The 12,592-nt window shown below is 46.2% G+C and overlaps 2 protein-coding genes across 4 annotated transcripts; one reads left to right on the top strand and one right to left on the bottom strand.

Annotated features, from left to right (window-relative positions):
- The first annotated feature begins 283 nt into the window (after positions 1 to 283).
- On the top strand, positions 284 to 1,348 carry LOC105694886 (mitochondrial pyruvate carrier 1). 3 transcript variants are annotated; one of them, XM_012416011.2, is made up of 4 exons: positions 284 to 487; positions 566 to 720; positions 785 to 885; positions 987 to 1,348. In XM_012416011.2, exons 2-4 carry the CDS (start codon positions 665 to 667, stop codon positions 1,139 to 1,141), a joined length of 312 nt encoding a protein of 103 aa, XP_012271434.1. In that variant the 5' UTR covers positions 284 to 487; positions 566 to 664; the 3' UTR covers positions 1,142 to 1,348. The 3 variants fall into 3 exon arrangements, with proteins under 3 accessions (XP_012271434.1, XP_012271435.1, XP_023289092.1); XM_012416012.2 differs by having other exon boundaries at positions 446 to 497; XM_023433324.1 differs by having other exon boundaries at positions 475 to 492.
- Positions 1,349 to 2,382: 1,034 nt separating this feature from the next.
- LOC105694885 lies at positions 2,383 to 7,249 on the bottom strand. Its single transcript, XM_012416010.2, has 12 exons — positions 6,432 to 7,249; positions 6,239 to 6,357; positions 6,003 to 6,147; positions 5,516 to 5,645; positions 5,278 to 5,443; positions 4,986 to 5,166; positions 4,540 to 4,898; positions 4,302 to 4,461; positions 3,825 to 3,956; positions 3,568 to 3,685; positions 3,337 to 3,491; positions 2,383 to 3,166 (listed from the first exon to the last, which is right to left on the bottom strand). Exons 1-12 carry the CDS (start codon positions 7,070 to 7,072, stop codon positions 3,061 to 3,063), a joined length of 2,412 nt encoding a protein of 803 aa, XP_012271433.1. The 5' UTR covers positions 7,073 to 7,249; the 3' UTR covers positions 2,383 to 3,060.
- Between the last annotated feature and the right edge of the window lie 5,343 nt (positions 7,250 to 12,592).

The raw sequence follows: 12,592 nt of genomic DNA, 5'->3' as shown, positions 1-12,592 counted from the left end.
TGGCGCTTGGTTGGTTGGGACGCGCGAAGATTTCTAGGAGCGATCGCACTCGCACAGATTCGCTGCATGCGAGTTCCGTACGTGACATCGACGCGTGCCTCAAAGCTCCGTATCACGTTCACTTCGGGGCAACAATGTACTTAGAGTAAAGAGGGCGCCACGAGTGTTTTTCGCTTACCATCAAAATCGTGCAGTGTCGGTAAGCGTAGGTAAGCCACCACCGTCAACTGCCGCATGGTATTACCGTCACCGGTACGTGAGCCGCCAACGATGACTGGTAGATGGCACCGCCATCGTGTGTGCGCGATCCCCTACTAGAAATTCGTTGCGCCGCCCTTGGGGGCAAAAAACGGTGAAAGCTAACGTACGAAACCAGAGGGCAGCACAGGATGCGATCGCGCGACCCTGCCCGTGAGCAATCTCCCAACTCATCTCTGCTTGCAGACGACGCCTTATCCTCGTGGCCCACGACCTTTGATTAAGTTAGGTTAGGTTAGGTTAGCCAGCTTGATTACGGAGTCCGTAATAAGAGCCTGCTAACTTTTTCATTTGCTATTCCTTCTAGTCGTCGCCCCCGTTATCGTTCATTTTATTGTACCGGTTGCTGTGCGAAGGGACCAGGAGAAACGTATAGAAAAAGGAAACGCAACAATTGACAAACAAAATGAATCGTATCATGAAAACATTGAGGAGCAAAGAAACGCGGGAATATTTTATGAGGTAAGAAGAGAGTTGGCCTTTTAAACAAATTCCTCAAGTTACATCCTTATTCAACTGGTTTCAGTACACATTTCTGGGGGCCCATCGCTAACTGGTTAATACCCATCGCTGCGATCGCAGATATTCAAAGAGATCCGACGTTCATCAGTGGAAAAATGACTTTCGGTCAGTGCATCTCGTTATTTTCAACCAGTGTCAACGATCCGCTACTGAATAATGTATGATTTAGCTAATTGTTTTAACTTAAACGTGCCGTCACCTTTCAGCCTTGTGTTTGTACTCGGCCATGTTCATGAGGTTCGCCATCAAAGTGCAGCCGAGAAACCTGCTCCTGTTCGGCTGTCACTTTGTGAACGAAGGTGCACAAATAACTCAAGGCTGTCGGTTCATAAACCACCATTATTTACAGAAGAAGGAATAGTACGCCGGGCCGTTAACCTCCACTTGCCAAATCAATTGTTCAGTACATAGGTACTGTGTACCCAGTGCCACGAGTTAGTCTGGATTTTGTAACGTACAAATTTTATCTAATACTATTTATATCTATAAGACTTATTCTAGATGTATATATCCACTGTTAAAGAAAGCAATAAAACGAAATGACCAACATCATTTTAAAACACCGTTACCAGTGAGTCTTATTACTCTGATGCAACCTAAGAGGGCGCTGATGGCTTTCCTCGCCGGTCTGAAGTTTTCCCACCGATCCACATTTCACAAGTGAAAAAACGACCCGTCAAAATTTCTGTGCCCGGATCTCGCTTTTAATATTATGCTCGCCTTATCGTGTTACTTATACGTGCTGATAGTGATTTATGCGCTGACGGTTCTACTGCTCCTGTGGATGATGATCTACCTGGAGGTACAGCACTCGATGTAAGCTTCGACGTAGAAACATGCACCCCAATGGACGTTTACTTCCTCTTAAGACCCCGAAGAGACACAGACTTGTCATCAGACAGCTGATCAGATGCTTCTCGGGCGCCTTGAGGATCTTGTCAAAAATAAAGCTCGACTCCACGGACGCAATAGCGAGTAAGTGAGAAACAGGCGACATTAGACTACTTCGTGACAGCTCCTCGCCGATGATCGTCAGGCGGCGTCCGTGGCCTGTCGTGGACACTAGCAACGGTATTCCTTTGTTTTCACAACAAGACCCTCTTAACAGTCAATCGAGACATGTCGGCTACGCCTTGATCTTGATACGTATCCCAGTGACATTTTTCGGGGACTTTCGCGCGATCGGGCGAAAACTTCCGATCCGACGAGTCTACTTTAAGTGCCCTTTGACCCGTCGACACGGATACGTCTCGGAATACAAGGAGCGTTTTCACAGTTGCAATCGACGAAGGTAAGTACCTGCACAGTTTCCACCAGAATTGACATGATTCACATCGATGAAACTCATCGAACACTCATTAGGATTACCAGAAACCACTTCGAGAGGTCTACCGAAGTCGCCTATTTAATTTTCCCTCGCGTTTCAGTTCTACCTCGACTTATTAATTTTATATTCCGAGTGCTAACCTACTCTTAAGCCTCGAGCTATTCCTCGGATAGAGCATTGACATATCATCGAACAACCAAATAAGACTACTACGTCGCGTGAAAAAATTATACTGCGCAAAATCAGACCAGGAGGTTTACGGAAGCCAGCAGTGATCACATTTTCTCCTTCTTTATGAACTCTCTCAGTTTGGTTTCGTATAAAATGTACAAACTTTTCGCGCTTACAGACTATGATATAATAATATACTTGTTAATACGTTCAGTCGCGCAAACGGGTGACAGTGTGACGCGTCAGTAGTTACAATTAAGGCACTTAAGTTCAAACAAGTTGGACGGAATTACTCTGCTAAAACCATTGAACCAATAGGGTTCAATATGTACATCGATAAATAGATCTGTTTTCTTGATATGCCTAAGGGGGTTACGATAAGTCTTCGCTAGCTCAATAAATAAATTAAGAATGTTGCGTACGGAATAAGAACGGAATGGACAAAGTAGACCGTATTTTTACCTGCTCAAGCACAAAACATTCCTGATTGAAATGATGCGACCGAAACGGTACATACTCATTGTACTGTCAATTGTACGTCAATGCCACTAAATCCGTGGACATTCCTAGCTGATACCCGACAACCTACAGCTGCGCCGAATTGTTTAACTTGACCGATAGACTGAATTAAAAAAATTATTGGAATGGCCTTACCAACAATGAGACTTAAACGTAAACCGATCTCATCGTCGACATGCGTCGTTAAGAATGTCTCTTTGTACATATGTGGACGGAATTTGAACAAGATTCGCAGAATATCGTGTTAAGATACGTCGACTTATCTATCTGCGAAGAGCCGCGTAGAGCAGCAGCAGAACCAAGAAGAGTAGAAGACCATTTGCCTGCGTCGACGCTGCCCCAGCCAATCGGCATTTAAACATGTCGTACCTGAGAACAATCCCAAACGGTTAAATTATCCGCCAGAATAATCTAGATCTCTCACTACGTCAATAAAATAGTTAATGGCCCAATCGCGCACCAAAATCAGTAACTAAAAACGGGTCTGGATTTTCCTAAACACTCGTTACCTTTGAATTAAGGCTAGGAGGTTTACATACCTCGTTACTTTGTCCTCGAGTAGATTCCCAAATTCTGCCTCGACAAGCTGGCCATCGTAGTAGGTTATCAGGTCTTCGAAGGGATACTCGAATCCTTGCTTGCACTCGCATTTGTACCCTCCGGTCTCGAAGCCTCTGCCAAGTATCGGGACGCACTGTAAAGGGAAAAAAATTAATATACAAAGAATGTTATTAAACTAAGCGTCCAGGAGTAACAGGCGAGACACTCACGTATGAAGTCTTTTGGTCACACTTGTTCGTCGCCTTGAAAGCGTTGGGAACATAGAACTTTTCCTCGCACTGGTTGATGTCCAGCTGAAGCAAGTTCATGCTAACAGCCACGACGCCCCTGTAAGTGTCTTAATGTTAAATACGATCTTCTCCTTCCTTCCTCCACGGCGAAACTGGTTTAGTGGTCGGACTATCTCACACTAAATTCACAGGCATACTCGCGTACTTCCTGTGTGCGTACGCACGCACGTACTCACTTGAATTCCAGTTTCTCTTTCACGCCGTCCCAGCCGAAAAATGGGGATGCATAGGTAATTAACCATTTCTTCACTCTGCCGTTACAATCGAAGTAAGGAGTGGTCCAGTAGCCGTGGTTCAGGTTTGCTGCCCTGTAGAGAACGGCCCGCCCATCCCCGGGTATTAAAATAAATTACTGTGCGAAGATAAAACTCTCCCCTCCATAAATTCCAATCTTCTTACACCTCAGTGATGTGTTCCTTCCCACAGGAATTGTTTTCACATCAATTGACTCAACGCGCATTCGTCTCTGACGTTACATACAATACATCCCGATGAAGAAGCCAATGACCATAAATTAATACTGAGCTAATCGATAACTGCTTAGAATAGCTTCGCTTTGTCTTGAAATTCAAAACAGTAACAAAGCATCGAGTTGTCCTGTGACGAATTTTAATAGACACATGCATCGAGCCAATTGTCTTTCGTCACCTCACCTGTAGGAGATGAAGTAGTCGTCCTCGTATCTCTTCAGGTGTTCACCGGTTTCGTTGTACCTGAGCTTAATTTTCATGTGATACTTTTCTAAATCATCGAAATTGGTGGCCCATCTTTGTTTAAGCAGCTGGAACCAGCTGACTTTCGTGTAGACTTCGTCTGTAGGAAGCGAAAACATTTATTGGGAAATTAACAATTGATGGATTTTTCGGACACGTGAAATGAAATTTCATTTACCGGTATCGTTGAGCCTCGCTAAATCTTCGACTTTAAATGTACGAACATCCAGGGGTTGTTTGTAAGCGTATGGTGCGAAGAACGTCCTATTGGTAAATTTGTTGCGATCCCAATAAGTGCCAGCTGACAGCACTCGAGAATTTCCCATGACTAGTGACAATGTCTCTCCGATCATCTGATCTTCGGTGAGAGGTTTATCCGCCACTCTTTTGCCCGAATAAACCTTATGTGGGTCCGATACTTGCAGAAAAGAGCTGATAAAGTTTGCCAGTCTCGTTGCCATTTTCGCTTCGTTCTCAAAGAATTCTTCGGCACCAAAACTAACATCCCCGTGTAACGTTAATTCTTCTTTGGTATACCTAGAATGAGGTGCAAAATAAATTGCATTAGCCCCAGGAATTTGTGTACCCATGATTTATAGTTCAAACTTTGCAAAAGAGACTTACTTGGAACAGGTTTTTTCATTTACACCAAGTACAAATTTAAGAACTCGATGGATATCTATCTTGTCTGTGTGTAGCGACTCCGAGCCACTCACATTAGTTCTATAGCGATGATACTGTTCCAGATATCTCTCGCGAATATATGGTGGCGCTTTTTCCCATTGAGCTGGGACTTTCTGAATCCCTATAAAAATAATACTTTTGTTAGAAGGAAATGTTTCTACATTCAACGTTATGTATTTATGAAAATATGCAGTTTTATATGAAAACATTAAGTATGTAGACCTATACGTACATCCAATTTTAGTACAGTCGAATCCATTATAGTATTGTTCTTGAGTAGCTCTTTCTATTATTTCCCCGAGATAAGGACGTCTAACAACCCTTGGCAATCTGAAGCCTGGTTTGCACCTGCATTGATACCCACCTCTACGAAAGCCCCATCCATGTATAGGTTCGCACTAAAAATATAGATTACTTTTATTATAATTACATGTTATTCGTGAAGAAAATTTATAGATTATCCTAATTACCTCGGTTGTGTCTATTTTACATCGTGCAGTGTTAGCAAATCTATTAGGCCCACTATTTCCTTGACCCTTTGGACACTGATTTATATCTATTCTCTCGTAATACATTTCCATAACCGAAATAGCTGTATACCTAAAACATTAATTAAACATTTTCTGGATTAATATTTCAGTGAAACAGATTTTTCTGTAAAATGCATATAATCATCCAAGGTGGTACAGTGTGTTGACTACAATAGGGTAGAGAGCAATACACATCTTCTAAACCGGTACAAACGGGATATGCTCCTGTGGGTTCAGAGAGTGGATTTATTAGCATGACAAAAGCAAACTGCGTCCCACGGTGTTTTAATAAAAATATCCACACAAGGTATGGCACTTTCAAGTCTCTTAAAAATGTGAAAATAATCAAAAAATGGAAACATAATGCGTGCAAACACGTTTAGACCTATCCATCCCCTGTGCCCCCTGAAGTGAGCATTGAACTTACTTTGGATATTCAATGTGTCTGAAACCTGTATGGCGTGGGTAAATATCTGCAATGGGAACTACGGCAGCAATGAGCCAACGATTAGATCGACCACAATCAAAATAAGGTCTCGTCCATTTTACCGGGCCAGGATATTCCTCAGCTCCTGTTATGGGAAAAAAGCAATCGTTACCCAAAATGGTTCTAAAGAAATTTAAATAATCATAAAACATGTTCCGTTAAACGGATAAACTCACCAGGTGGACCATGGAATGAAAAACTCTCATTGGTATTATTAGCATACCTAATTTCAACTCGATAAGTCGTTTTCGTGTCATGTCGTTTTTCAACATTGTCCGGCAGCCACTTCTTATACCTACAACACATTCCACAGATTACTTCTGCTCGAAATGCATTCCAAATGCTCAAGCCCTGATTAATCTAACTTACCATTCGTTAATTCTATAGTAGTCGCTAGTATAATCGTCACTGCGGGACTCTAAATTAAAAGCTCCAAGGTCTTGAATAGTAAACGTATTCGTAGTAGAAATACGCTCCAAGTGTATCGGGTCGTTAAAGTCATCCGCTCTAAAGGTTCTCGGAGCAAATCGTGGCATTGTCTTATTAAAGAATCCTCGATACGAAGGGGAGAACGAAGAGTTTGGCGAGAAATATATCGCCGATGCGTTGATGTAGGGATTCGAGGAGACGTCTGCCATGGTCGACAGGAAGTAGTACATCATGCCAGGATCGTAGGTGTCGTTTATAGCCGGGCGAATGAACCGCGACTGTAAAATGTAGCTCCAAAAGAACGACCTGCTGAGTGCCATGTTGTGCAGGTGCAAAAGGGCCGTTCGGTTCGGGAAGACTGGATTTATATTGATATCCTTGATGTCCGGCAGATGAGAGACGGAGTCCTCGGGAAGATAGAGATCGCTGAGGTGTTGGGTCCCGCAGTTGTCCATCGTGACCTTGTCCATCTTGATTCGAATCTCGTCGAAAGCATCCTTAGGCTGCCACTCGTACTGACCGACAACGCCCAGCCACAGGCACGCGGCTATTAGAAACGAGCGCTGCGTTAAATCGGCCATCCTTCTAGTGGCTCGATGCTACCGGTTCTTTTCTTAAGCCCCTTTTCGACCGAATTAACGCACAAGGCCCATTATTTTCACCGCCCTCGGACCGATCTCCCTACGACACTACACCCTCGCTCGGTTTGTTTCCACTCGAGTGACGAACGATAAGGATTGACGGAAGACGCGGGCGCCGCCAAACCGACGCGGACGAACACGGAATGACGCTGACCGACGCACACCCACGCGCTTCGTCACATCTTTCTAAATACTCACACGAGTATCGCTCGTTTTACTTCCTCTTGTTTTCTGGAGACATCGAAGTCAAGGAACTCTTCGACTCGGTCTAAACGAGCAAGACTGATCGCGTTAAACCGTAATTACCGTTTAAAAGTATGACTCGAGTCGGTGGCGGCCATCTTGTTTTCTTACTATGCGCAAAAGGAATGCGTCTGGGGCGATAATCGCGCGTTTAAAAATTCAATTTTTAGATCGTTTGAATAAAAACATGTGATTCCCTCCCCTTTTATATTAAAATCCGGCCAACGAGACCTAGGAATTAACCTTAAAAGACTTTAAAAACGCACTTCAATTAAATGCATTATTTCGAACTCATGGCACAGCGCGTGGGTGCGTCCATTCGGGCGCGGTCCCACCGAGCGATCCCGGTGTCACTCGAGGCGCGGCGCGTCAACGCGGCGAGGATGAAGAACCAATCGGAACGTCGCTTGATCACGTGGTCACTTCTGTAGCAGTTTCGATTGATTCTCCATCCTCGCCGCGTTGACGCGCCGCGCTTAGTGGGACTCCAATCTTGCGGCTGCATCGTGCATGACCACGTGACGTAACCGAGCTTTGAAATTCCAACCGACCGATGCATATTGCCCCAACCCCGACTATGCAAATGATTCACGTACTCTTCATTCTACATACATATAAAAATATTATACCGGCGATATCATGTCTCTACCGTATCTACACTTATATATATTTATATCATAACCTAACATGCTCAACAAAGGTATCTGGAATCGCATGAAAACAGTACAGGAATTTATGAAGGGCTCGAGAGTTGGACGCGTGGGATAAAATTGTTGAATCGTGGAATGATTCTTTTTTTTTTTATTCTCACGGAAATGCACTGAAAGAGGTGCCTGTAAGCTTGTCAACGGGCGCTCCTCCTCTTCCCTCGGCGGGGTTTCGGAATACGGGGAGCGAGACGGAGAGTGAATCGGCGAGTAACGTGAATCATCGATCTCGAGGTGGATGCCGCCGCCGGTGACGCTGACCTCTCGCGGCTGCGCGCGCCGCAGCGCTACGTCACGGCAGACGCGTCTGCCGTCCCGGCGCAACAAGTGAACTCGAGGAGCAACGCCGAGGCCAACCCGAACGACGCCAAAGGGTCAAGATACCGGCAGGAGTCGTTACGCCGAGACGAATTCTACAAGGAATCAACGAGCGTCGCGATCGACGAGAGCGCAAGGGGATAAAGGACATGACCGTGTAAAATATTTCATCCGGTCGGGGCCACGAGTGCACGCGGGGAGCGCGGGGCCCGAAGATTGGCGAAGATTAACGGAGACGCCCGAAGAGGGCCGGACGGCGAGGGAGGAGCGCGCCGAAAGTGGAAACGGTTTTTGCCGAGACGGCCATGCGAGGGAGCGCCCTTTCGGCCTTTTCCCGCTCCATTTCTACCTCGTTCTCCCAAGTAGAAATTTCTATCCCACTCGGAACACCTAATTGTAAACCTTAACTGGGCTTAAAAATAATATAAAGGGTTAGAAACCCCCGACGAGGGCACTGAAATGCGGACTCCTCTAGACACCGTACAAAGGCCTCGTTAATGGAAGTATACGAGTAACAGGATTTAATTGTAGGAAAGACGTTTGTCCACGACATATATAAAATGAATGCAACGTACATGCGTTGTGTTAAGAATATGCAACTGCAATGTTGGTTTTTTAACCATGTTACGGAACGGAGATAATTAGATATTATGCCACTACTTGCGTTATATATGTATGATGTTATTTCAGTGTTAAGTAACCGCGACACTGTGCGGTTGGACCTTTTCTTCTGGCCGGAGAAGAGGAACAGCATTCGGGAGAGCAAGGAGAGATCGTTCCCAGCGGACGTAGGAAAACAAAGCGGCGACGTAATGGGACATAACATTTAGCCTGTCTTTGTCATGATAATTCGTCTAGCGCCCTGGTCAGGAGACCCCCTGCGGCCTAGCACCCCGCATTAGGGGTCAGCCCTTCTGCTCTCCCTCTCTCGGGCTCTCCCACAGATATTCCGGCCGCGGAGACATTATTGTCGCCACGCAGGTTCACCCCTGTTTACTCTCGCGGGAGAAGAAACGAGATTTTCTTCTAGCCGAACGAGTTCTAGAGGCTGCTGGGGGTCCGCCAGGTCCGCCGGGTGTCCCGGCCGGGAGAGATGCTCCTGAGAAAAACCGCGTCGACCGTCTGTCGCGGACATTGGCCCTCCTTCTACCCTGGTCCGACGATACTCGATATTTACGTGGGAACGGCCCCGCAGATGGGCATTAAGATATTTATGCCGCTTCCCCGGGATCCGATTCGTCATACGCCGGATGCGCAGGATGCACGGGAGGTGCAACTCCTGCTGGATATGTGCAGGATGCACGTGGCCTCGGATCGTCGAGTTTCGACTCGCGGTGTCCTCTGAGCTCGGAAATATCCAGCCGGAATTACGGCCCCAGGTGCCTCCGAGAGGGGAATGCACGCCCTTTGCAAGAAGATGAGAAGGCTTTGCCTCTGCGAAATCAAGATGGCCGCCGGAACACACGAGGAGCGGCCATGTGCGCAGATTTTAGAATTTTCTGGACGGAATCATGCACTTAATGGATTTCTGGTATCTTGCACGTTACTCGGGGAGTTTCGCTCCCCTCTCTATGTCTAAGGATACGAGTGCAGATATTTTTCAGCAGCCTGCCCGAAGGATATCTCGCAGAGGAAGACTGAGGCCTTGGAGACGACGCGCAGATAAACGAGTTTTCTGCAGCGTGGGAATAACAGCTACCTCGACATACGTTTTACTCGCTATTAGCGACTGATGTTAACCCAGTTGGTACGATTTAACAGACTTCGAGGCTTCTGGATTTTCCTGAAGGATAGGATAGGAGCAGCGATGGCGGACGGTCCAACTCGGGGACGGATTCGGGAGTGCATAACGGAGGCGGGTATTCTTCGAAGACGGGGGAAGGAATGTCCCGGCCGAAGCATGCGATGTCTTCGAATTTCTGCGACGTGGAAGAAGAAATGCTAATCTTATTCCCGGGGCCCTGCACGCAACGGAAGTATAATCCGCGTGCGGACTTTTAACGTCCCGAGGAGGCTTAGGACGCCTCCTCGGGTGACGTTCGACACGGTCGAACCAAAGTGGAATAACGTCCTCGTGTAAATTTACTGCAATCGTACATAAGTTAGATACGATCTTGTATAAACTGAATACGATCATCGGATCGTCTATTAGCAGGAGAGAGAGAGTGCACCGACCATTGTATGCACATCTTTGAAGCCAGTGTTCCGGAGTTTTATGATCGTCTCGGACGATCGGTGGGGATATGTTCGTTCAGAAGGCAGTCAGCTGACTTCTTACTCCGATATCGCATTAATAAGCAGAACTCTCCTGATAAACAGCACTCGACTCGTCGTCGCAGTGCCTTTATCGCCGACGAACGCACGTAGAGTAATTCGGTTTCGAAGAGTACGCCCATTGTCGGCTCCTCCGGCCTGGAGCGACGTCTGGATGCGCAAATCGGCCCGCTAAAATCGTCATTGTTATTTCCCCGGGAGATTAAGTCGGGTGCAGTTGGGTGCAGGCCGGGTGGAAGTGTCGTTGGCCTCTCTTTCTCTCGTCGGATACGGCGGAGCGCCTCGACGCGGCGATCGAAGCCGCAAAACAAGAGCGACGCGATCGATCGCCGCCACTTCCGCCAACTCGTACCGAGCCTCGATAACACTCATTTGCGCCGAACACCCGGTCAATTACTTCTTCGAGAAGTAAACGGAATAAACGAGCCGTCATGGCGTCTGTCCCATCGCTCGATGGCCGCCTTTACCACCTCGAGAGTACCATCACGTCGCGAAACGATGCACGAGGAATTTTCCAATTTTTCGCGCATTTTGCGATTACACCTGCAGATCGATCACGGTCAAGGGGTAATCGTAACGATGTTAACGAAACGATGCACGAGGAATTTTCCAATTTTTTTACACATTTTGCGATTAGACTTGCAGATCGGTGGAGCGATCACGGTCAAGGGGTAATCGTAACGATATTGACGAAACGATGCAGGAGGAATTTTCCAATTTTTTCACGCATTTTGCAATTACATTTGAAGATTGGAGGAGCGATCACGGTCAAGGGGTAATCGTAACGATATTGACGAAACGATACACGAGGAATTTTTTCAATTTTTCCATGCATTTTGTAATTAGACTTGCAGATCGGAAGACCGATCACGGTCAAGGGGTAATCGTAACGATATTGACGAAACGATGCAGGATGAATTTTCCAATTTTTTCACGCATTTTGCAATTACATTTGAAGATTGGAGGAGCGATCACGGTCAAGGGGTAATCGTAACGATATTGACGAAATGATGCACGAGGAATTTTTTAATTTTTTCACGCATTTTGCAATTAGACTTGCAGATCGGTGGAGCGATCACGGTCAAGGGGTAATCGTAACGATATTGACAAATCGATGCACGAGGAATTTTTCAATTTTTTTACGCATTTTGCGATTAGACTTGGAGCGATTACGGCCAAGGGGTAATCATAACGATATTTCGAGTAAACGGTCCCCGGATGTCCGAGGTGAAGCCTACAAAATATCCTCGGCGTTTCCTACGGATGTCCGTGTGATCCTCAGGTCCGTGAATGGCTCGTTTGAACGACTTAATTGTTTTCCTCGCACGAATATGCTCGTCATACGTGAATTCGTCCTAAGGGCAGCTGCGGACGCAATAATGGTATTAAGGGTGTAGTGAAATCCTGGCGAAGCACCGACGTGGTAGCCGGAGAGGTGAGGAACAAATTCAGTTGCCACTGGCAAATGGAAGTGAAGCGTCTGTATATTAACCAGGTCTGGAGAACTTTCCAAGTCTTATCAACGCACGCTTAGGGACATAACCGCAGTAATTGCGGAAATTTCACACAGTGAAAAGCCAGTCACGGTTCCGGCTTGACGGACTTAAAAATTTGGGAAAATCTGCGATAGGGATTTATCGTAAAAAGTGGAACGTCTGTGTATTAACCAGGTCTGGAGAACTTTCCAAGTCTCATCAACGCACGTTTAGGGACATAACTGCAGTAATTGCGGAAATTTCACGCGGTGAAAAGCCAGTCACGGTTCCGGCTTGACGGACTTAAGAATTTGGGAAAATCTGTGATCGAGATTTCCCACAAGAGGTGAGTCGACTCCACCGAGGGGCTGTTCACTCGGACATCAGTGGAAACGATTTCCTTCTTTAAAAACCGATTGCCTTTGATTTTATAGGATAAACAA

Source organism: Orussus abietinus, unplaced genomic scaffold, assembly GCF_000612105.2.
Source record: "Orussus abietinus isolate OABI.00-Male unplaced genomic scaffold, Oabi_2.0 scaffold696, whole genome shotgun sequence".
In the NCBI taxonomy this organism is placed as follows: domain Eukaryota; kingdom Metazoa; phylum Arthropoda; class Insecta; order Hymenoptera; family Orussidae; genus Orussus; species Orussus abietinus.
Note: the sequence above shows the minus strand (reverse complement) of the source record. Positions and strands in the feature narration are given on the sequence as shown.

Excerpts from the sequence above, each read along its gene's own strand:
- LOC105694886 (XM_012416011.2), top strand. The coding sequence starts at position 665 with ATGAATCGTATCATGAAAACATTGAGGAGCAAAGAAACGCGGGAATAT. Across the intron at positions 721-784 it reads ACGCGGGAATATTTTATGAG|TACACATTTCTGGGGGCCCA; the intron begins GTAAGAAGAGAG and ends AACTGGTTTCAG. Across the intron at positions 886-986 it reads CAGTGGAAAAATGACTTTCG|CCTTGTGTTTGTACTCGGCC; the intron begins GTCAGTGCATCT and ends GTCACCTTTCAG.
- LOC105694885 (XM_012416010.2), bottom strand. The coding sequence starts at position 7,072 with ATGGCCGATTTAACGCAGCGCTCGTTTCTAATAGCCGCGTGCCTGTGG. Across the intron at positions 5,444-5,515 it reads GTAAAATAGACACAACCGAG|TGCGAACCTATACATGGATG; the intron begins GTAATTAGGATA and ends CTATATTTTTAG. Across the intron at positions 4,462-4,539 it reads AGCGAGGCTCAACGATACCG|ACGAAGTCTACACGAAAGTC; the intron begins GTAAATGAAATT and ends CGCTTCCTACAG.